General features: G+C 46.9%; 1 protein-coding gene across 1 annotated transcript in view; it reads right to left on the bottom strand.

Moving 5' to 3' along the window:
• Nucleotides 1-3,550: 3,550 nt before the first annotated feature.
• Nucleotides 3,551-24,294, bottom strand: part of brinp2 (bone morphogenetic protein/retinoic acid inducible neural-specific 2) — a 38,304-nt gene continuing 17,560 nt past the window's right edge. The window contains exons 2-9 of the mRNA XM_056597525.1: nucleotides 20,360-20,694; nucleotides 15,410-15,600; nucleotides 14,679-14,863; nucleotides 12,844-12,949; nucleotides 11,958-12,194; nucleotides 7,447-7,669; nucleotides 6,058-6,364; nucleotides 3,551-5,855 (exon numbers count right to left, since the gene is read on the bottom strand). Coding sequence (XP_056453500.1) covers nucleotides 5,031-5,855; nucleotides 6,058-6,364; nucleotides 7,447-7,669; nucleotides 11,958-12,194; nucleotides 12,844-12,949; nucleotides 14,679-14,863; nucleotides 15,410-15,600; nucleotides 20,360-20,640 — 2,355 coding nt within the window. The 5' untranslated portion in view covers nucleotides 20,641-20,694 and the 3' untranslated portion in view covers nucleotides 3,551-5,030. The remainder of the gene's footprint in view (nucleotides 5,856-6,057; nucleotides 6,365-7,446; nucleotides 7,670-11,957; nucleotides 12,195-12,843; nucleotides 12,950-14,678; nucleotides 14,864-15,409; nucleotides 15,601-20,359; nucleotides 20,695-24,294) is intronic.

The raw sequence follows: 24,294 nt of genomic DNA, 5'->3' as shown, positions 1-24,294 counted from the left end.
TCTCTATCACTCTATTCCTCACTCTGTCACTCTATTCCTCACTCTATCACTCTTCCTCTTCCTCCTCTCTCTATCACTCTACTCCTCTTCCTCCTCTCTCTATTATTCTATCACTCTAACACTCTATTCCTCTCTCTATCACTCTTCCTCCTCTCTCTATCACTCTATCACTCTTCCTCTTCCTCCTCTCTCTATCCCTCTATTCCTCACTCTGTCCCTCCATATCTCTTTATTCTTATTCTCTATCACTCTATCACTCTTCCTCCTCTCTCTCTCTCACTCTACTCCTCTTCCTCCTCACTCTGTCACTCTATTCCTCTTCCTCCTCTTTCTATTCCTCACTCTATCCCTCCACGCCTCTTTATTCTTATTCTCTAACAGTCTTCTCGTCTCACCCATTGTGTTTCGGTTGCCCTAAGCTCTTTATTGTACAAATCTTTCTTCCTTTCATGTTTCTGAAGTCAGCTGTTGGTTGCTTTTCCATTTGACTCCATTTAGAGCCGCTGGCACCTAATAGGAAACGACTATAAAATATGTGTTAAAATCAAATACAATTTCAATTTGTCATTAAGGAGACAATTTAAAGATAATGAAAAAGGCAGTGGCTTTACGCCTGTTATTATATCTCATTTATTTGCTATGGCTACAATTTGGTCAGAAGATTGACTGCATTTACCATTTAATCCGATTTGAGAGTCTAGTAGAGGAGTCTGGCTGCTGATAGCTTTAGTGGTCCTTAGATCAGGGCAGTGGTCTATGAGTCAGGGTGGTGGTCTTTAGCTCCCGGTAGTGGTCTATAGGTCAGGGTAGTGGTCTATAGGTCAGGGTAGTGGTCTATAGGTCACGGTAGTGGTCTGTAGGTCAGGGTAGTGGTCTATAGGTCAGGGTAGTGGTCTGTAGGTCAGGGTAGAGGTCTATAGGTCAGGGTAGTGGTCTATAGGTCAGGGTAGTGGTCTTTAGCTCACGGTAGTGGTCTATAGGTCAGGGTAGTGGTCTGTAGGTCAGGGTAGAGGTCTATAGGTCAGGGTAGTGGTCTATAGGTCAGGGTAGTGGTCTTTAGCTCACGGTAGTGGTCTATAGGTCACGGTAGTGGTCTGTAGGTCAGGGTAGTGGTCTATAGGTCAGGGTAGTGGTTTATAGGTCAGGGTAGTGGTCTTTAGCTCACGGTAGTGGTCTATAGGTCACGGCAGTGGTCTGTAGGTCAGGGTAGTGGTCTATAGGTCAGGGTAGTGGTCTGTAGGTCAGGGTAGTGGTCTATAGGTTAGGGTAGTGGTCTATAGGTTAGGGTAGTGGTCTATAGGTTAGGGTAGTGGTACTTATGTCAAGGCAGTGGTCATTAGAAGTCTTGAGACTTGAGAAGTGTGGGCGGAGCTCTCATAACGTGTTTCAGCTCATATTTAATTGACTTGAAAGATGGATTCTCCCAACCAATCAGGGAAGAGATGTCCTGATTGGTTTGTGTCGACAGACTCTGTGTTGAGACACCAGCACCTGACAGAACATTTATTGCTCCTTTACTCTCTCTCCTCTCCCTCTCTCCCTCTCTCCCTCCCTCCATCTCCCATTTTCTTCCTCTCTCTCCTTCTCCCTCTCTCCTCTCCCCCACTCTCCTCTCCCTCTCCCCTCTCCTCTCTCTCTCTGTATCTGTCTCCATTCCTCCCTCCATCCCTCTCTCCCTCCCCTCCCTCTCTAGATGTCCATGGGGGAGGAGCCCATGGTTTCCCATCTCTGCCGAGATTAACACTTGAGATAAACACCTCTCTCCTCTCTCTCCCCTCCCCTTTCTATCCCCTATCTTCCCTCTATCTCTCCTCTACCTCTCCTCTCTCTCTCTTTCTCTCCTCTATCTCTCCTCTCTCTCCTATACCTCTCCTCCCCTCCTCTATCTCTCCTCTACCTCTCCTCTCGCTCTCTCCTCTATCTCTCCTCTCTCTCCTATACCTCTCCTCTCTCTCTCCTCTATCTCTCCTCTATCTCTCCTCTCCTCTCTCTCTCCTATACCTCTCCTCCCCTCCTCTATCTCTCCTCTATCTCTCCTCTACCTCTCCTCCCCTCCTCTCTCCTCTCTCTCTCCTCTCTCTCCTATACCTCTCCTCCCCTCCTCTCTCCTCTCTCTCTCCTATACCTCTCCTCCCCTCCTCTATCTCTCCTCTATCTCTCTCCTATCTCCTTTCTCTCTTGGTGCATTGTGATTGGTTGAACGCTTAAAGGGACATTACACAGGGGTTTAACAGAAGAGTTTATGTTTTATTGTTTATTTACAGCATTTTGACCAGGAGTCGATTATGAAGAACTCTTCAAGTTTCATCATTAATATGACCATTCATAACTGCAACTCAACTGTTAATTATTCTGGTGAAATAATGTGCATGACCTTTGACAAAGTGGACATATCGAAATGAAGAACAGCAGAAAAAGTAGGGATCCCTGTGTCCTGTGAGAGTTCAAAGTTCATCATGACCATCGCCTTTCTTAAACCTAATCTTAAACCTCAGATGTACCATCTCACCCCTCACCCCTACTGCCTCACCCCTTCACCCCTCACCCCTACTGCCTCACCCCTTCACCCCTCACCCCTTCACCCCTCACCCCTACTGCCTCACCCCTTCACCCCTTCACCACTCACCCCTTCTGCCTCACCCCTTCACCCCTCACCCCTACTGCCTCCCCCCTTCACCCCTCACCCCTTCACCACTCACCCCTACTGCCTCACCCCTTCATCACTCACCCCTACTGCCTCACCCCTTCACCACTCACCCCTACTGCCTCACCCCTTCACCACTCACCCCTTCACCACTCACCCCTACTGCCTCACCCCTTCACCACTCACCCCTACTGCCTCACCCCTTCACCACTCACCCCTACTGCCTCACCCCTTCACCACTCACCCCTACTGCCTCACCCCTTCACCACTCACCCCTACTGCCTCACCCCTTCACCACTCACCCCTACTGCCTCACCCCTTCACCACTCACCCCTACTGCCTCACCCCTTCACCACTCACCCCTACTGCCTCACCCCTTCACCACTCACCCCTACTGCTACACCCCTTCACCACTCACCCCTGCTGCCTCACCCCTTCACCACTCACCCCTACTGCCTCACCTCTACTGCCTCACCTCTACTGCCTCACCCTCACCCCTACTGCTTCACCCCTGGTTTTCTCCTGATGAGGACAATTCAACGAAGACACACAAACTCTCACTACACACTCACACTCAAACTCACACTTACACTCACACTCATCCACACTCACACACTCACTCTGACCAACCCAATCTCATTATGTCAACCGCCTGCATTTCTAAACACGATAAATCATTTGGGAACCAGAAATCCAGCTTCTCTCACCTTGTCTCATTCTAGTCCATCCTGCTCTCTCTCCCTCCCTCTCTCCCTCCCTCTCTCTCCCCCTCCCCCCCCCCCCCTCTCCCTCTCCCTCTCCCTCTCTCTCTCTCTCTCTCTCTCTCTCTCTCGCTCTCTCTCTGGTACAACGTGTGTACGTCTGGTTCTGGAGCCTTTTCATCTTCAGGAGAACCCTGGTGTCCTCTAGGAGTTCTCAGCGTCTGCATTAACATGTTGAGGGATGAGGGGTAAGGGTAAGGGTTAGGATGAGGGGTAAGGGTAAGAGTAAGGGTTAAGATGAGGGGTAAGTGGATGTGTGGTAAAGGTTAGGGTAAGGGTCAGGATGAGGGAGGAGGGATGAGAGAAAGTAGATGTGTTTGGTCTGGCCGAAGCAGAGCATTTGAAGGGTATGTTTAAAACACTTCTCAGCATCACAGGATGATATTTGTAGAACCTTAGTAGCTGACGGGTCACAGCTTCTGAAAACATCCAAACGATATGACAACATGATGTCTCATGCCTTTAAGTTTGACAATGTACAAAGGAACACCACTATATATGCCACTGTGTTTCTTCATGAAGGCCTTCGTTGTCAAGGGTTGAGATCATCTAACCCCGCTGGTGGTCTCCTCTGAAGGATCTGAACCCTCGCGGGCCTTGAGATTAACATCAACAAGACATCCTTCTCCTTCTGAGAGCTTCTGAGAAGATGGCAGCCATGAGCAGGAGCTCCACAACATCAAACCAAACATGAGCTTCATCACATGTTCTTCCACATTTGTTGTCTCAGTAAAAATGTGAAATATAAAAGCAATATAGCCTTTCCTGAAAAATCCAACACAGAAACGTGATGTGCTTCCTTACGTTAGCGTTCCATATAAGACTTTTGTGTTTGTTGTTTGTTTGTCTTTGCATTTATCTTAAAAGCAATGTGCCTTCTTCACACCTCAGACTAAAGTGAGCCATATTTACAGCATTGGCGCCAATTTACCATCATACTGTTCCTTTGAGATGAAAGAAGAGCGACATTTAAGACATATTCATTTTTTGCTTGTGCTGAATTTGTAACGCATCAGCACTGGCCTCAAAGGCCATTTAAAATGGAGGACAGAATAAATAAAACCCTCAAAGACAATCAGCAGGTGGGTGGAGCCACCTTCACCACCATGGGTTCCTAATGGCTGGAGTTTCGTAAGCAAAGCATTTGGAAAAGGACCATCCATGTTCCATTATATTTGATTCTCAGTGTGTTCACTGCGGTCCAGCGTTTGGTACGTTCACCAGAGGAACTACAGAGGCTTTAAGTCTCACTGCAGGGCAACAGAAACTCTTCTCAGGCATGCTGTTTGAAAACACTGAGAAAAAATAAGTAGTATCAGAAAGTTGGCTTTCAAAGCTTCCATTGTTTGTTGTTCTGAATCTCAGGTATCCGTTTGGTTCGGCTCCTTCCCGATGATCCTAAACCCCTCTGAGTTTAGCTAGTTGGATTAGCTAGCTGACTCAGGCTGTCTGAGTTAGCTTGCTGTGTCAGGCTGGCTAAGTGTAGCTAGTTGAGATATTCTAGCTGAGTCAAGCTAGCTGAGTTTAGCTAGCTTGGTTTAGCTAGCTGAGTTTAGCTGGCTGAATCAGGTTCACAGAGTTTAGCTAGCTGAGTTCTGCTAGCGAGTTATGCTAGCTGGATCTAGCTAGCTACATAGCTGTGCTAGCTCCGGTTCTGGTGGGCTGTTGGGGAGCTTGGAGTGGAACAACGTCAAGGAGGCTCTGATGCGCTCCACCTCGCCGGCCGGCAGCTTTAGGCGATGGCGCAGAAGGCAGCTGAACAGGTCCAGGGGCCGGGGGGCGGGAGGAGACAGACGGTTGACCCGGTCTCTCATCTCCAGAAGCATCATGAACGCTGCCTCCTGAGTGCCTTGTGTGTACGGGTAGTCCAGCTGCAGGATGAGATCCTTCATGCCCTCAGGGTCAAAGGGCATGCTGTATCCAAACACCTTCAAGCTGTTGATCTTCATGGAGCCCATGTTTGACGTCTGGTCTTCCCCGTCCAGCGGCTCATAGAACAGTGTTTCGTTGACCACAGGGTCGTCCGTTACGATACGGCTTCGCAGGTAAATGTGCACCGTTTCAAAAAAAGACTTCCACTTGTTGCCCAGCGTCAGAGTCCAGTTGTAACACAGGGCTGTGGTCATGGGGGGGTCTAGTCGAGTCCTCTCCCAGTCAGGGAACACTGGCTGATGAACCGGCATGAACCAGCTCTCAGAGTGGCTCCCTCCAAACGGATTGACGTAGATGGCGGGAACCGGCTCTAAGGTGGAGTTCTTAGTGGAGCAGATCTGGAAGGAGATTCCCATCAGCATGTGGATGAGGTTGGACTTGTTCTTGTTGCTCTTCAGTGTCAACAACATCCGCTTCCTCCAAGCAGGATTGAACCAACTTCCCAAGCGAACATCGTTGCTGATGTAGATGGCGTGGACCTCCACTCTGCTGTCCAGACGCTGTAGCAGATATTTCACCTGGAGGCAGATTGGCACATCATGAGGCACTACGACAAGACACTGTGAAGTCACTGTAAACACAGACACTATGGTATCAATGTAAACACAGACACTGTGAAGTTACTGTAATCACAGGCACTATGGAATCACTGCTAACAGACACTGTGAGGTCCATGTTAACAGTAACAGTTCCACATGTCCTGCGGGAGGGGGGCGCTACCTCGCTGTCGGCCATGTCCAGGTCAAAGTTCAGGTAGCGGTCCAGAGACGCTGCGACGCTCGGCCGGCAGGATCCAAAATGGAGGAAGTTGCTGTGGTGACAGGCCCCACAGCGGGTGGTGTTGTCAGGAGCGCAGGCGGAGCAGGAGCTGGAGGAGGAGCCCACCACACAGGGCACGGACCCCTGGCAGGAGGGCTGCTCCGCAGGACAGCTGCAGCTCCGCCCCTCCTCGGAGAAGGAGCCCAGGGCGCCGCGCTCGCTGCAGTAGAGCAGAGACTGGACCCCGGACCACCAGGAGGAGAGCCCCCTGCAATCACACACACACACACACACACTGAGACTGGACCCCGGACCACCAGGAGGAGAGCCCCCTGCAATCACACACACACACACACTGAGGGAGGGCCGGGACACACACACACACTGAGGAGGGACCCGGACACACACACACACACACACACACACACTGAGGAGGGACCCGGACACACACACACACACACTGAGGGAGGGCCGGGACACACACACACACACACACACACTGAGGAGGGACCCGGACACACACACACACACACACACACACACACACACACACACAAACACACACACACACACACACACACACACACACACACACACACACACACACACACACACACACACACTGCAAGCTATTCACAGTGTTATACAAGTCCTTTTTCCATCAAAAAGATAATGCGCTTTAAAATGATGCGCATCAAAAGTTAGTGCGACATATGTGATGGAAAAATGGTTATATCGCTCTAACGCCGATTTTGTCGCACTAAGTTAATTCGCTCTGCAGAGGTGGTTTTGGGAAAGTTCTAGCGACATAAAAGTAATGGAAAACGGCTGAAGCGATATAGAATGTCGCGCATGCGCATTGTTGATGGAAAATCATCTAGCGGGTCAGAAAAATGCGCTTCAACACGGGGCATTGTGACACAATTTTAATTCGCTATAATCATTCTGTCGATGGAAAACCGTTTAGGCGCTTCTTATGTCGCTACAAATTAATTCGCTTTAAGAGTTAATTCGCTTGAAAATCTGATGGAAAAAGGACTAAGGCCTGTATTCTCAGTGTTAAACAGCCTGTATTCTCAGTGTTAGACAGCCTGTATTCTCAGTGTTGTACAGCCTGTATTCTCAGTGTTGTACAGCCTGTATTCTCAGTGTTGTACAGCCTGTATTCTCAGTGTTGTACAGCCTGTATTCTCAGTGTTGTACAGCCTGTATTTTCAGTGTTGTACAGCCTGTATTCTCAGTGTTGTACAGCCTGTATTCTCAGTGTTGTACAGCCTGTATTCTCAGTGTTATACAGCCTGTATTCTCAGAGTTATACAGCCTGTATTCTCAGTGTTGTACAGCCTGTACCTCTCCCTGGGCAGGTGGATGCGGGGCCGCCGGGGACACCTCCTGCTCAGGGTAAACAGCTTGCGGACCGTCTTGCGGGCTTTCCCCAGGATCAGAGCGCTGCTGGCCTCCAGCTGGGCGAAGCGCTTCTGCAGCTGGAGGTCGCCGGTCCAGGACTCAGCGATCTGGGACACATTCAGGAAGTGGTGCGTGGGGAGGCGCCGCAGGAAGGACTTGAACTCATCTGAGGAGGAAACCACTAGTGAGCGATGGAGAGAGGCTGAGAGCCTCCTGGGGAAGGACCCGACCTGCAGTTGCTGACGGCGGGCTGGAAGACGGGCAGCGCTGGGAGCTACTTTTCTTCTTCAGTGCATCAGACACTACTCGCCACTAACCCCCACCCTGACGTAGCCTCTGATTTCCAACTGTCACCCGGTCTCTCTCTGCCTTCACGCTGCCGTCTCCCTCTGGAATCAACGAACTCATTCATAAATCCAAATCTTCCTCCTGTCACCTTGACGCCCTCCCCACAGTCCTGGTTAGAGCTTACCTTCCCTCTCTGCTCCACCTCATAGCAGACCTCATTAACTCCTCCCTCGCCACCGGCATAACCCCTATTTCAGTTGACCCCAACTACTTCAAAAATTTTCGTTCAATTTCCAACCTTCCATTCATTTCCAAAATATTAGATAAAATAGTCACCCCTCAGCTCCATTCCCACCTATCCCACCACAATCTGTATGAACAATTCCAGTCTGGATTCCGCCCCCTCAATACCACTGCAACGGCCCTCATTCATATCACTTGCTTAATCCGATTAAAGCCATAGTTCAACTATGCTCCTCAATCGGAAAACTGCAATTGTCTCAGTATACATGGCAGTGAGGAAATCTATTCATTGGTCGAATGATTTCATATCCCCGTAAGATAGGTGGCGCTGTGCCCATTTCAACTAGTGGAAACAGAGCCACCGGTTGACCTCTTTACGTCACTAGCAACAACAAACTCAGCCGGTCGCAGCATTCGAAACAGATGTTTTCAGTAGACAGCTGTAGGTTCACTTCGGGTCCATGTCATTTCTCAGACGCTCCATTGTTCCGACCTCTCGGTCGTATCAACAATCCCTTTCACCTCTATGTCGCGTTTCAATCTTGACTTCAGAGAGTCAAAGCAAAAGAATATCCCTCTCAGTTCGGCCGCGGCGCAATGAATGAATAAAGATCGTAAAAAAACATTTGTTTTGACAGATGTGCCCGAAGTTACTATTTTACCACCTCATTGATGACTAACACTCAGAACGAAATGTACTTTTAAAGGGTGTAAAGTGTTACACCCTTCCTGCTGTTCCCTGACCGTAGTCGAGGAGCACACGAGAGACGTTCCCTCCAGGGCCGATGTTCTCTCGGGGGTAACACCCTTCACTTTGTCTGGCAGTCGGTCTGCTTAGAGGTCGGAATGAAGCGGCCACCGATTATTGACAGGCTGGGTACTTTATTCGTAGTTCAACTGACTTAACAGTACACGTTTGCACAGACACAACCGGACCTGTTCATTCACTAAACTGACAAGCGCAAACGCTCGCTCTCCTTGTTCGTCCACTCACTCACTGCAGTCACTCACAGACACACTGCCATTCTCGCGCACACACATACGCGACTCTCGTAACAGAAGCTTAGTGTGTACTGAATGCATGTTGATGATTATACACTTTTTGTAGGGGGTGACTACATTGGCACGACACCAACTTCCTCCATCTTCCGCCACCTTTTTAAATAAATCGCTGTTTTCTCGTTTTCCGACGGCGACCACAACAGGACTATCGTCTCCTTGTACTTCCGGCTCACGCTCCCCGGGAAAAATCTCAAGCATGCGCAGAACGCATAATCCGATTCCAATCCGTTTGACCGTAAACATGCACGCTTAATTCGACTATGAGTAACTCGATTTGACTCGACTTTAGTCCGACTAAGGTGTATACATGCATCTTAATAATCCAATCATAGTCGGACTAAGCCAATAATTTGACTTTCTTGAGTGTCATGTAAACGCACTGACTGATGCCCTCCTCATTGCAGCTGACCCTTGACTCCTCACCATCCTCATCCTGCTTGTGTGAGTGTGGCCTTTTCAAACCATCTCCCACACCATACTCCTCAATAGACTTGCATCCATTGGCATTCATCACACCCCTTCAACTGGTTCTAGTCCTACCTCTCAGGCTGCCCTCAGTTCATCAAACTAAAGTCCTTCACTTCCCAACCCTCCTCCGTCACCACAGGCGTTCTGCAGGGCTCGGTCCTCGGGCCCCTACTTTTAAGCATCTACCTCCATCTTCCTCTATCGGCAATATCTTTCGTCACTATAATAGTCACTTTCACTTGTACACTTGACACACAGCTCTACCTCTCCACCAAACCTGACTCCTCCCTTCCTCCATCACTCCGACTTAAAAACCTGGTTTTCCTCCAATTCTACAACGTAACAGCAATAAACCAGAATTTACTCTCACTGGTACTAAATCCACACTCTCCCAATTCCATAGCTTCTCTATTCAAATCAATAACACTCCTGGTTTCCTCTCCCCCAGGTCAAGAGCTTGGGTGTCATCCTCGACAGCACACTCTCCTTCCAACCGCACATAAATAACATCACCCGCATTGCTTATTTTCACCTCTGCAATAGTAACCGTCTCCGGCCCTCCCTCACCACTGACTCCACTGCCATCTCATTCACAGTCTGTTCATTCCAAGGCTTGACTACTGCAACTCCCTCCTCTTCGGTCCCCCCCCCAAAAATACTCCATGACCTCCAACTGGTCCAAAACTCAGCAGCACGTATCATCGCTAGAACACAGCCCTCTCACCACATCACCCCTGTCCTTCACCAGCTTCATTGGCTCCCGGTTCATTTCCGTATTCAATTTAGAATCCTCCCCTACACCGTCAAAGCCATCCATAATCTTGCCCCCACATACCTAACAGACTCAATTTGCCACTCCCTCCCGTGCACTCCCCTCCTCCTCCTCTGTACACCTAACTGTCCCCTCTGCCCGTCTCCCCACGACGGGGGCAGGGCCTTCAGCCGCTCTGCTCCCCTGCTCTGGATGGCACTACCCCCTGACATCCGCAACACCGACTCCATATCCCAGTTTAAATCAAAGCTCAGGACTCCCCTTTTCAGATTTGCGTACCCCTCCTGATCTTGCCTTCCCACATCACCATCACCCATTGTCCACTTTATTTGAACTGTTTATTTATTTGTCTTCTTGCGTATCTGCTACTGATTGTATGAATGTTTTTCTAATGTACGGTGTCCTTGAGAGCCATGAAAGGCGCCTTTAAGTAAAATGTATTATTATAATTATATTACTCAGCCCCCGCATGCCCGGGGACCAGCTGCAGCAGGCAGGAGCCCCCCGGGAACCTGGGGGTCACCCCGGTCTGGGATACCCCCGAGGCACCAGGGGGCCCCCGGCTGACCAGGTGCCCCCTGGTCTGGGATACCCCTCGGTCAATGTTCCTTCACACTCACCCCCCAGGAGTGCTGGTGTATTAAAACGATGTAGAACTCAAGGTGCTACGATTGCTTGTGTCCAGCATTCCAGTGCTGATAACCGTAGCAACCGGCTCCCCTGTAACAGCTACAGAGTAGCTGGTTGCTATGGTAACTGTCATCCCCTATAGTTACAGTCTAACTATAGGCTATGACAGGTTTGGTTTCAACCAGAACCTAGTCTGTTTACCTTTTAGTAACCCCATCCTTTAGAGGAGAGCAGCAGAGCGAGGGAGAGTCACACACACACACAAACACACACTCTCACACAAATAAATATATGTGTGTCCTTCCGTGTCATGCTTCAATGAGTTGACTGCTTGGTGCCAAAGGCAGCATCTCCCATGCTCAGCTCTCAACCCTATAATCCCCAACTCTCTCCATTTGCCTCTTAGAAAGAGTCTTCTCACAACTGAATGGTTCCCCACAAAGCAACACGTACCAAAGGCCGACCTCATCAGCCAACCAACGGGCCTTGATGGAAACATGATGTGTTGTGGAGGTGAGAGGTCTTTACCTGAGGCGCCTGAGCTAGAAGATAGAGACTCTGACCAGCTGGCTCGTCCCAGTGTGAAGGTACCTTGGTTTGGTTCAGGATCTCATTCTGCTGCTTGACAATAACACGTTGTACTCGATATCCTAATAAACACCCTGTCCCAAAACCCTCACCAAAACACTAGTGTTAGGATGTTCAACTAACCTAAACCCGCACCAAAACACTAGTGTTAGGATGTTCAACTAACCTAAACCCGCACCAAAACACTAGTGTTAGGATGTTAGACTAACCTAGTTTAACATGGTCTGAATTGTTTTAAGTTAAAAGCTGTTATATATATTCATAAAGCGTTAATAAGGTGTAGTATCTTCATAAAGAGTTAATTAGCCGCTCTGTATCGTTGTAGAAAGCCGTTCTGAATTGTAATAAAGGGTTAAAGAGTCTCTGTCAGTATTAAGGAGGGATGACCCTTGACCTCTGTTACCTGACTCCATGAAGTGTTTTTTGAATTCGCTCCAGGCGTCGTTGCTCTTCTTCAGGTTCTCCTCCATGACTCGGATGTCGGCGAATGGACAGTTGCATGCTGGGAAGTGTGCGGAGCAGCGACACCAGCAGTCATTGTTGTGACAGAGAAGCTCTCCCTCCGAGCTGCAGGCCACATAGCTGAGGGCCGCCTCCACGAAGCGACCGCGCAGAAACCCCGGGAGCACGGCCTGCAGACCTGAGACGCAACACCAGTGTGAGCTCTGCTGCTACACAACAACACACTACTGCTGCACAAAAACACAACACTGCTACACAAGCATCAGTATGAGATCTACTGCTACACAACGCACACTACTGCTACACAAAAACACAATACTGCTACACAAGCATCAGTATGAGATCTACTGCTACACAACGCACACTACTGCTACACAAAAACACAATCCTTCTACAAGACCATCAGCATGAGTTCTACTGCTACACAAAGCACACTACTGCTACACAAGCATCAGTATGAGATCTACTGCTACACAACCACACACTACTGCTACACAAAAAACACAATACTGCAACACGACAATCAGTATGAGCTCTACTGCTAAACAACGCACACTACTGCTACACAAGCATCAGTATGAGATCTACTGCAACAAAACAACACAGTACTGCTACACAAGCATCAGTATGAGATCTACTGCTACGCAACATCAGTAGGTGCTCTACTGCTACACAACATCAGTATGAGCTGTACTGCTACACAACACACTCCTGACGGTGCAGGGTGACAGTGGAGGTGGAGGTGGAGGTGGAGGTGGAGGTGGAGGTGGAGGTGGAAGTGGAGATCTAGGTGGAGGTGCAGGTGGAGGCACATGTGGAGGTCCTACCTTGCAGGTGGATCTTGTTCTCGGGGCTGTGCACCAGGACGGAGCTCACAGAGTCCAGACTGTCATAGTTACTGCATCCCAACGGCCCGGTCCTCGTCTCCGTTACCTAGGAAACCAAACACTGTCATAGTTACTGCATCCCAACGGCCCGGTCCTCGTCTCCGTTACCTAGGAAACCCAACACTGTCATAATTACTGCATCCCAACGGCCCGGTCCTTGTCTCCGTTACCTAGGAGACAAACCTCTTATCTCTGTGACACATCCTTCATGTAAACATCATATAAAATAACATAAAATAACATAAAATAACATAACTTAACATAAGATAACAAAACATAATATAGCTGAACAGATAGAAAGATAAAGTAAGTATTCCCAGCTCAGCAGACCACCTCAGGAACAACACTGCTTTTGATCTGGGTAGCAGTGCTGCACACATACAAACACACCAACACAAACACATACGCACAATACAAACACACCAACACAAGCACATACACACATACAACACAACAACACAAGCACATACACGCGATACAAACAATCCAACACAACATAAGCTCATACAATACAAACACACCAACACAAGCACATACGCAAGATACAAACACACCAACACAACACAAGCTCATACGATACAAACACACCAACACAAAGCTCTGCTGAGATATTGTGGCTCAATATCGCAGCACTCAGCCTCAGTCAGACAGATCTACTCTTTAAAGAAGAGCAGACCTCCTACTCACCAGCTGTCCCCCCCCCCCACACACACACACACACACACACACACACACACACACACACACACACACACACACACACACACACACACACACACACACACACACACACACACACACACACACACTGCACTACACAGAGAAATTCCATAGAAGCGCGTTGCATTGTAACCTTCGGCATTGGTTGGTTGAAAAACATGATTAGTGTCAGTACAGACGATGAGTCACTCTCTGTTCCAAAGGACTTTTCACCATCACTCCCACACCGACAAGTACACAACACACCCAAAAGTACACAACACACCTACACAACACATCTATACCCACAACCACACAACACACCCATACCCACAAGTACGCAACACACCCTCACCCACAACTACAAAACACACCCACAGCCACAACTACACAACACACCCACAGCCACAACTACACAACACACCCACAGCCACAAGTATACAACACACCCACAGCCACAACTACACAACACACCCACAGCCATAACTACACAACACACCAACACACTAGGGGTAGGTTGTACCAGACCTAGCACTAGGGGTAGGCTGTACCAGACCTAGCACTAGGGGTAGGTTGTACCAGACCTAGCACTAGGGGTAGGCTGTACCAGACCTAGTACTAGGGGTAGGCTGTACCAGACCTAGTACTAGGGGTAGGCTGTACCAGACCTAGTACTAGGGGTAGGCTGTACCAGACCTAGTACTAGGGGTAGGCTGTACCAGACCTAGTACTAGGGGTAGGCTGTACCAGACCTAGCACTAGGGGTAGGTTGTACCAGACCTAGCACTAGGGGTAGGCTGTACCAGACCTAGTACTAGGGGTAGGCTGTACCAGACCTAGTACTAGGGGTAGGCTGTACCAGACCTAGCACTAGGGGTAGGTTGTACCAGACCTAGCACTAGGGGTAGGCTGTACCAGACCTAGTACTAGGGGTAGGCTGTACCAGACCTAGCAGACATAGCTATCTGCAGGTGGTGTTCAGGTGTACCTTTATAGCTGATGTAGCTATCTGCAGGTGGTGTTCAGGTGTACCTTTATAGCTGATGTAGCTATCTGCAGGTGGTGTTCAGGTATACCTTTATAGCTGATGTAGCTATCTGCAGGTGGTGCAGCCTCCTCAGAGTGATCTCTCGATCAGTGAAGTATGAAGCGGCCAGCTGGTGCAGCAGCTCCAGAGAAACCACAGAGCTGTTCCCAGAGCCAGAGTCCGACTTCCTGTTCAGCTTCTGTTTGTCCAGGAAGATGGTGAGAGACTCTTCCCCTAGGAGCAAAGTCAGGGTCAGGGTTAGGGTTAGGGATAGGGAGCAGGGTTTAGGGTTAGGGAGCAGGGTTTAGGGTTAGGGAGCAGGGTAAGGGTTAGGGTTACCTAACAGGGTTAGTGTTAGGGTCAGGGTTACCTAACAGGGTTAGTGTTAGGGTTGGGTTACCTAACAGGGCTAGTTTTAGGGTTAGGGTTACCTAAGAGGGTTAGTGTTAGGGTTAGGGTCAGGGTTACCTAACAGGGTTAGTGTTAGTGTTAGGGTTCCCTAACAGGGTTAGTGTTAGGGTTAGGGTCAGGGTTACCTAACAGGGTTAGTGTTAGTGTTAGGGTTCCCTAACAGGGTTAGTGTTAGGGTTAGGGTTACCTAACAGGGTTAGTGTTAGGGTTAGGGTTACCTAACAGGGTTAGTGTTAGGGTTGGGGTTCCCTAACAGGGTTAGTGTTAGGGTTGGGGTTGGGGTTCACTATCAGGGTTACCATAAGCTAAGCCTCACAGATTGAAAGATGCTGAGGAGAAGGTTTACTGTAGTTAGAAGGTCCTTCTCACCTCCCAGGGTTGCAGAGACCAGGAAGTGGGTCCCGTACTTTTTGATGAGGTTCTCGTTGATTTGTTGCAGGGTGGGTCGTCGCCCTAGCAACCGCAGGTTGCGTAGGAACTCAGGCGCTAGCGGCAACGGAGCTCGCGGTGAATCTCTTTTCTCTGTCACCAAGCTGCTCACCTTCCAGTGGCTGAACTCCCTGTCAATCAAAATACAAATACAAGGAATAATCATAGTACATTTACATTTAGCAGATGCTTTTATCCAAAGCGATTTCAGCAAGATTCTCAAGGACAGCAGAGTCAACCAGGCGACAGCCAGCTCGTCAGGAGCCGCCTTGCTCAGGGACACCACGACGAGGATCAAACTATCAACCTTGTTGTTGCAAGGCTATATGTGTCATACATATTTCGTTTGAGGTTTATGGTTAGGGTTAGGGGAGACTAAGTTTACAACAGGTTAGTTAAGCCAGTTCTGTAAACGGGATAATACACATGATTCAAATGCCTTCACAAACGGTCGGCAGCCCAGGACTTATTACACTGAGATCACATACACACACACACACACACACAATTCAGACGATTCCAACACAGACACTAACCACTTCTCCAGGTTAGTGTAGTCCTAACAGAGCCACTAACCCCTTCTCCAGGTTAGTGTAGTCCTAACACAGACACTAACCCCTTCTCCAGGTTAATGTTAGTTTAGTCCTAACAGACACTAACCCCTTCTCCAGGTTAATGTTAGTTTAGTCCTAACACAGACACTAACCCCTTCTCCAGGTTAATGTTAGTTTAGTCCTAACACAGACACTAACCCCTTCTCCAGGTTAATGTTAGTTTAGTCCTAACACAGACACTAACCCCTTCTCCAGGTTAATGTTAGTTTAGTCCTAACACAGACACTAACCCCTTCTCCAGGTTAATGTTAGTTTAGTCCTAACACAGACACTAACCCCTTCTCCAGGTTAATGTTAGTTTAGTCCTAACACAGACACTAACCCCTTCTCCAGGTTAATGTTAGTTTAGTCCTAACACAGACACTAACCCCTTCTCCAGGTTAATGTTAGTTTAGTCCTAACACAGACACTAACCCCTTCTCAACCTAACCAAATTGAGTATGTACATATTCCTGAAGATGTATATTTGCAAAAACCAAGCAATAAAATATTGAACATTAACCCGACCTGAAGATGTATGTTGATTTAAAGTAAGAGGATGTATCTGGATTTAAGGCAAGGGGAGGTATCTTGATTTAAGGTAAGAGGAGGTATTTTGATTTAAGGTTAGAGGAGGTATCTTGATTTAAGGTTAGAGGAGGTACCTTGATTTAAGGTAAGAGGAGGTATCTGGATTTAAGGTAAGAGGAGGTATCTTGATTTAAGGTTAGAGGAGGTATCTTGATTTAAGGTAAGAGGAGGTATCTTGATTTAAGGTAAGAGGAGGTATCTTGATTTAAGGTAAGAGGAGGTACCTTGATTTAAGGTTAGAGGAGGTACCTTGATTTAAGGTAAGAGGAGGTACCTTGATTTAAGGTAAGAGGAGGTATCTTGATTTAAGGTTAGAGGAGGTACCTTGATTTAAGGTTAGAGGAGGTACCTTGATTTAAGGTTAGAGGAGGTACCTTGATTTAAGGTAAGAGGAGGTATCTTGATTTAAGGTAAGAGGAGGTATCTTGATTTAAGGTAAGAGGAGGTATCTTGATTTAAGGTAAGAGGAGGTATCTTGATTTAAGGTTAGAGGAGGTATCTTGATTTAAGGTAAGAGGAGGTATCTTGATTTAAGGTAAGAGGAGGTATCTTGATTTAAGGTAAGAGGAGGTATCTTGATTTAAGGTAAGAGGAGGTATCTTGATTTAAGGTAAGAGGAGGTATCTTGATTTAAGGTAAGAGGAGGTATCTTGATTTAAGGTAAGAGGAGGTATCTGGATTTAAGGTAAGAGGAGGTATCTGGATTTAAGGTAAGAGGAGGTATCTTGATTTAAGGTAAGAGGAGGTATCTTGATTTAAAGGAAGAGGAGGTATCTTGATTTAAAGTGTACCTCATGCTGGGGTTGATAGGGGAGGTTAACCTTATCCTTATCCTTCACAGTGGTGGGATGTGGTAATCGTTGCCATCGGCAGCGTATTGAAGAGCAGAAGCCGAGCATCGTTTACTGTTCTGCCTCCGTCTCCCTGAGCGACCAGAGAGCTGCTAATGAAGATGGATGCAGCTAATGAAACCACTTAGCACGTAGCAGCTAGCCTCCCTGGTCCCAGCGCTGGCCATCCCCACTCTAAACATATTAAACCATCATATAGCGCTCTAAACCATCCTATTAAACCATCATATAGACACTCTAAACCATCCTATTAAACCATCATATAGACACTCTAAACCATCCTATTAAACCATCATATAGACACTCTAAACCATCCTATTAAACCATCATATAGACACTCTAAACCATCATAGAGTAACCCTAACCCATCATATAGACATTCTAAACCCTCATATATTCACTCTCAACCATCATATAGGCACTCTAAACCATCCTATTTAACCATCCTCTTAAACCATCATATAGACACTCTAGTCTAAACCATCCTTTTAAACCATCATATACACTCTAAAACAACATAATACACTCTTAACCATCATACATACACCCTAAACCATCATATTAAACCATCACTCTAAACCAGAGGTCTTCAACAGGGGGTCCGCGACCCCTAGGGGGTCCGCAAGGTACTGCAGGGGGGTCGCGAAAGTTTTGGTTGATGAGACATTTTTTTATATCCCCCCCGCAATTTTTTCCACAAATTGAAATGTCTTTAAACACACATTAACATGAATCCAACACACTAGCTGCGTTTACATGGACACTTTTGATCCGATTTCTAATCGGAATAGATCTATTCCGATTAGAAATCGGAATAGCAATCCGAATGTACTATATATATGGAATTTACAAAAGTGGTAAGCATATGTTCGTGTGCACGTACAGTCTCTCGCACGCACCGGACATATCTGGACTGGCTGCGACATTTTTATGCATTTGATTTTAATGAAAGCCCAGTAGGAGAGAGCTTTTCTCTGCCTGCTCCTTCAATTAAAAAGAAGGACAGCACAGCGACGTCAGTTTCTCGTTCGGTTTCTATAAATACCCCCTCCTCCGCCGCAAACAATACGTATTTGGATGAGAGTGCGCAGCCAAGACTGTTGGGAGAGAGAGCGTGCTGTTATAAAAGGGATAATGTACAGAACGCCAGTCATCATTGGGAAAATAAATCAGCAGAGAAATATTCCGCCAAAGACGTTGACGTCGCTTAGCAACTGGACCCGCTGGGGTTAATAAGTTACCGGACTACTTGCGGAGCGATAAGAAAGACACTAACAAACATCACTAATTTTCTTTTCCACATTTATGCTTTAAAAATGTCAATTTGAATAGCTTTTATGCATGATTTCATGCAATTGACAGACATTGTTGATCTTGGCAGGTATCAGTTTATTATGTTATGTTATGTTTATGAATGGCAGTGGCATGGCCACCCTACTCACTGTACCTTGCACATGTTTAAAATAAAAACATTAAGGACCAGTTTAATATAAAACACATTTTATACAATATACTGTATAAGTAGGGGGTCCCTGCTCCATCTCTCCATCAGTTTGGGAGTCCTTTGCCTGGAAAACGTTGAAGACCCCTGCTCTAAACCATCATATAGACACTCCTACCATCCTTTTAAGCCATCATATACAATCAAAACCATCATATATGCAATCTAAACCATCCTATTGAACCATCATATAGACACTCTAAAGTCTAAACCATCATATAGACACTCTAAACCGTCATATTAACAACTTCACATATAGATATATATTTTTAGTTTATTTGATAGGGACAGATACAACTCATGTGGAATGTGCACCATCCAGCAGAAAGCATCATATTATTTGTAGCTTTAGCTCATTTCCAATGCCCGTCCCTAGAGGGGCCTTGAAAATAACATCCATAAAAATATACGAGGAACAGCCTATCCATTCATCCGTCCTCTGTTCTACCATTCATTCATCTATGCATTCATCCATCCATCCATATATGCAATAATATGTTCACATACTAGCCTACCATTCCCCAGGCTAGTCCTATGCATTGCAAAAAACAATATACCCAATACCCCACCCCCCTCCTGCCCGCGCTGACATTTCCACACACATAGACACACACACATTTAAGATCTTTCCACCCCCGCACTCACACACACACACACACTCACAATTAAAACCTCCCCGAAATTCCCTTGAGTTTTAAGTTAAGTTGCTTGATATCCCTCTCTAAACCTTCATATAGACACTCTAAAGTTTAGTGTGTATATGATGGTTTAATATGATGGTTTATAGTCTAAACCATCATATTAAACCAGTTAGGGTTAGTTTAACCTCACCAAGTCACTCTCCTTGTGTGTGTTTGTAGGGTTAGTGTTAGTGGTTAGCATTACGTTAGGGTTAGAAATTAGAGGTTAGTGCTAGAGGTTAGAGGTTGGAGGTTTGAATTAGGGTTAGAGGTTAGTGGTAGAGGTTAGAGTTAGGGTAAGAGGTTGGGGTTAGGGTTAGAGATTAGGGTTAGAGGTTAGGGTAAGGGTTAGAGGTTAGGGTAAGGGTTAGAGGTTAGAGGATAGAGGTTAGAGGTTAGGGTTAGGGTAAGGGTTAGAGGTTATAGTTAGAGTTAGAGTTAGGGCTAGTGACCTAACCTCACCAAGTCACTCTCCTTGTGTGTGTTTATACTTGAAGTTGAGAAGACACTCAGACTGGACCAGGTCACCCACACACAGAGACACACACACACACACACACACACACACACACACACACACACACACACACACACACACACACACACACACACACACACACACACACACACACACACACACACACACACACACACACATACACACACAAACGTACCTGTAGATTTTGTATCGGGTGGAGAAGCTCTGCAGGAACCTGTCTCTGAACTCAGTGTACTCGGGGCAGCGGTGGAACGGCCCTCGCTCCGACAGCAGCCAGTCCAGCTGGCCTCCACCCAGCACCCCCACCCGAGAGGAGGAGGAGGAGGAGGAGGAGGAGGAGGAGGAGGCGGAGGAGGCGGAGGAGGAGAAGAGCAGTAGAGTCCAGAGAAGCATGGAGCTCAGCACGCTAGCACAGGAGCAGCAGCGCTCTCTTCTTATTGGCCAACGAGTCGTCATGCTGGGAGGGCCGGGAACCCGGGAGCCGCATGTCTCCTCCGTCACCTCGGAGACCTGCACACAGAACCCATTACCTACTGGGAACCTCCACCCTGAGCTCCACCCCGACCCTAACCCAAATCTCCACCCTAACCCATACCTACCATCTGACCCAAACCTCCACCCTAACCCATACCTACACTCTGACCCAAACCTCCACCCTAACCCTTACCTCCACTCTGACCCTAACCCTAACCTCCACCCTAACCCTTACCTCCAACCTAACACTAACCTCCACCCTAACCCTTACCTCCACTCTGACCCTAACCCTAGCCTCCACCCTAACCTCACCTCTAACCCTAACCTCCACCCTAACACTAACCTCCACCCTGACCCTAACCTCCACCATACCACAGCAGTTAATCATCTATACTCATAGCCTTCTTACCCTGGTCTACTTATACATAAACATTCAGAAAAACCTAATAACAGTAAAACAACTAATATATATATCGATTATAGATTAGATAGATTTAGATATGCATATATATATGTATATATATTTATGTATACATAAATACATAAAAATAAAATAATTAAAAAAATATATATATATACCACTGAACCATTCTTACATTTTCAGATTGACATTGGCTCATATTTCAGATATTTTTTCTGGTCATACCGATACATTTTATGCATCTGTAAACCATGTCCACTATAAAAGCTCCACAATGCAGGAAAACATCCTTCTAGTTGTCCTTGCATGATAAAATAATTACATTCATAAATCATAAATCACAAAAGTCACGCCTCATCTTTACATGAATGTTTGATCAGAAGACAACGCCCTACTGTTATCTGGAGATATGAGAGGAGGGAGAGAAGAGGAGAGAGGAGAGGGGAGAGAGAGGAGAGAGGAGAGGGGAGAGAGAGGAGAGGAGAGAATGCGAGGAGAGAGGAGAGAGGAAAGGAGGGAGGAGAGGGTTTGGAGAAAAATCATGAAACCTGCGGCTTCTCTCTCCTCCATCTGTTTTGCTAACCCTCTAACCTTATCCATCGAACCCAGGACCTGTCACATCTAACCCAGGACCTGTCACATCTAACCCAGGACCTGTCACATCTAACCCAGGACCTGTCATATCTAACCCAGGACCTATCACATCTAACCCAGGACCTATCCCATCTTGCAAATTAAGGAGCTGTGTGTAACCTAACCCTAATAAACCAGCTGTACCTTCACCATACCCCAACCCAAATAGCACAGTCTCCAAAGGAAAGGCTTCAGTGCAGCATCTCATGTCGACAACTGGTTTAGTAATCTCAAGATAAGATTTAAAATGTGTCTTTTTCCTTCTTGCTGCCAACTCCGCTATAAATATTTATTAATATAAATATTTTACAATCCTCCCTAGGTTTTCATTCAGTTCAAAGAATACAAGTGCAACCTCTCTCTCTATCTCTCTCCGTCTCTCTCTCCCTGTCTCTCTCGCTCCGTCTCTCCGTCTCTCTCTCTCTCTCTCAGTTATAGATATAAAGAGATGTATACCATATACCATTTCCATTACACTGGTGGGGAAATGGATTGAGGCTAAACTCTGGCCTGTTTATGAGAGCTGCACAATTTGCCTTTCAAATGAACATCACCAGATTCCTTATCCATTACTGCTCGGAGAAAGACCTGCTCTTCTTGTCCCTGACGACACTGGGCTAATTATGAAATGCATAAAACATGTCACGACGTCAGAGAGACAATAGGAACAAGTGGAATTTCTAGCCTTGACATTTAATGTTGGCCTTGCATTATTCAAGACACCCTCTTTCCTATTTACCTTCCTCTGCATCGCCAGGAGGAGAACTTAACTCAAGGACATCTCTTGTTGAATCAGTATCAAGGGCCACCACAGGAATGGCCCGATGCTTCAGCTGAACAAACTGCGGTAACACCTTGTGTTAACGTGTCCACAAGGGGGCAGTGTAGCGTTTCCGGACCCTATGTACATGGACCAATGAGATAAAAGAACCGAGAAACCGAGAAAGAAGACTCGGCCTAGAAACCGAGTCTTCTTTTGAAATTATGAATATATGTGATATGGAAAGGAATATATCCATCTGATAGTGATTTTGTGATGTTTCAAGAACCAACTGAAAATACAACGCTTTAATCTCGCCGAGTTCGTTTTATTATTATTGCATCTGGCTGTCCTCTGATCGACCAAATCAGTGTTTACTGAACAAAAGTTCTGTGGAGAAGAGACTCTCAGACAAAAGCGGATCTGGGCCGGGGTAACATTATCTGACCTTGTAGCCAATCATGTTGGCTGTAAGTGGCCGACCAATAGGTGCTGAGGGCTGCTTCATCACCCCGTCAAATACCATGTCAAGAAACGTGACAGTCGCTGAGCCCGGTGAACATATGTCTGTTCAACTCCAGTAGTGAGGCCCTCATCTCCAGTAAGGAGGCTGGTTCCTCGTCTCCCCTAGGGAGGCTGGTTCCTCGTCTCCAGTAGGGAGCCTGGTTCCTCGTCTCCAGTAGGGAGGCTGGTTCCTCGTCTCCAGTAGGGAGGCTGGTTCCTCGTCTCCAGTAGGGAGGCTGGTTCCTCATCTCCAGTAGGGAGGCTGGTTCCTGGTCTCCAGTAGTGAGGCCCTTTTCTCCAGTAGGTATGCTGGTTCCTGTTCTCCAGTAGTGAGGCTGGTTCCTGGTCTCCAGTAGTCAGGCTGGTTCCTGGTCTCCAGTAGGCAGGCTGGTTCCTGTTCTCCAGTAGTCAGGCTGGTTCCTGGTCTCCATTAGTGAGGCTGGTTCCTCATGAGGCTGGTTCCTGTTCTCCAGTAGTGAGGCTGGTTCCTGGTCTCCAGTAGTCAGGCTGGTTCCTCAGACCTGGTCCTCAGACTTATTTTTTCTTCATGCACAGAGGACCGTCCTGCCCTCCATAGCTCCACCATCATCACACAGTGTGCAGACAGTTCATCTGTTGTGGTGCTCATCTCCAAAACAAAATAACCCTTCTGCTGCCGGGACTTTGAGCCCCTGGTAGCCTGCTGTGTTCTTCTCTCTCTATGTATATATATATATATATATATATATATATGGTGGAAGCGGCCTGACCCTCGTTGGTGATCTGCTGTCAGAATGAGGAGGTCGTGGGCAAATGTGGCAGTAAAAACGTTCTGATTCTGATGTCATCGATGTTATAGAACAGTTTACAATTTATTTATAGATTAACTAATTTCATTTATATCGTTATCGTTTTTTATCTACTTAATCATATTAAATCACTCTTCTGCAGACATTTGAGCATATAGTTATAGTATTGCCAAGGAAACAAGTGGTGGATAGTTGCATTGGATGGTTGTTGGATTTGTAGCAGATGGATTCTGTTAAGATGCTGAGGTGTCCTGCTATTGAAACATGCATGCCTGGTTACCACACCAACATTTTGGTATCGGAGGAGGAGTAGGAATAATGATGTAAGGGAACCAAGCTAACATTTATTGATATTCGCTACCTATCTAAAAAAACAATGCTGCCAAAAGGAATGTCAATGTTCATGTTGGCATAAAACTAGTGTTGTAACTCAGACCACCGTAGCATTGAGTTGTTGATCAGCTGCAATGTGTAGAAATTAAATAGGTTTTTAAGGGCGTTTGTCCAATGACGTAGTTGGATAATCACTA

This window comes from Gadus chalcogrammus, chromosome 8 (assembly GCF_026213295.1).
Source record: "Gadus chalcogrammus isolate NIFS_2021 chromosome 8, NIFS_Gcha_1.0, whole genome shotgun sequence".
In the NCBI taxonomy this organism is placed as follows: Eukaryota; Metazoa; Chordata; class Actinopteri; order Gadiformes; family Gadidae; genus Gadus; species Gadus chalcogrammus.
The sequence above is the reverse complement of the archived record's forward strand: the minus strand, read 5'-3'. Positions and strand labels throughout refer to the sequence as shown.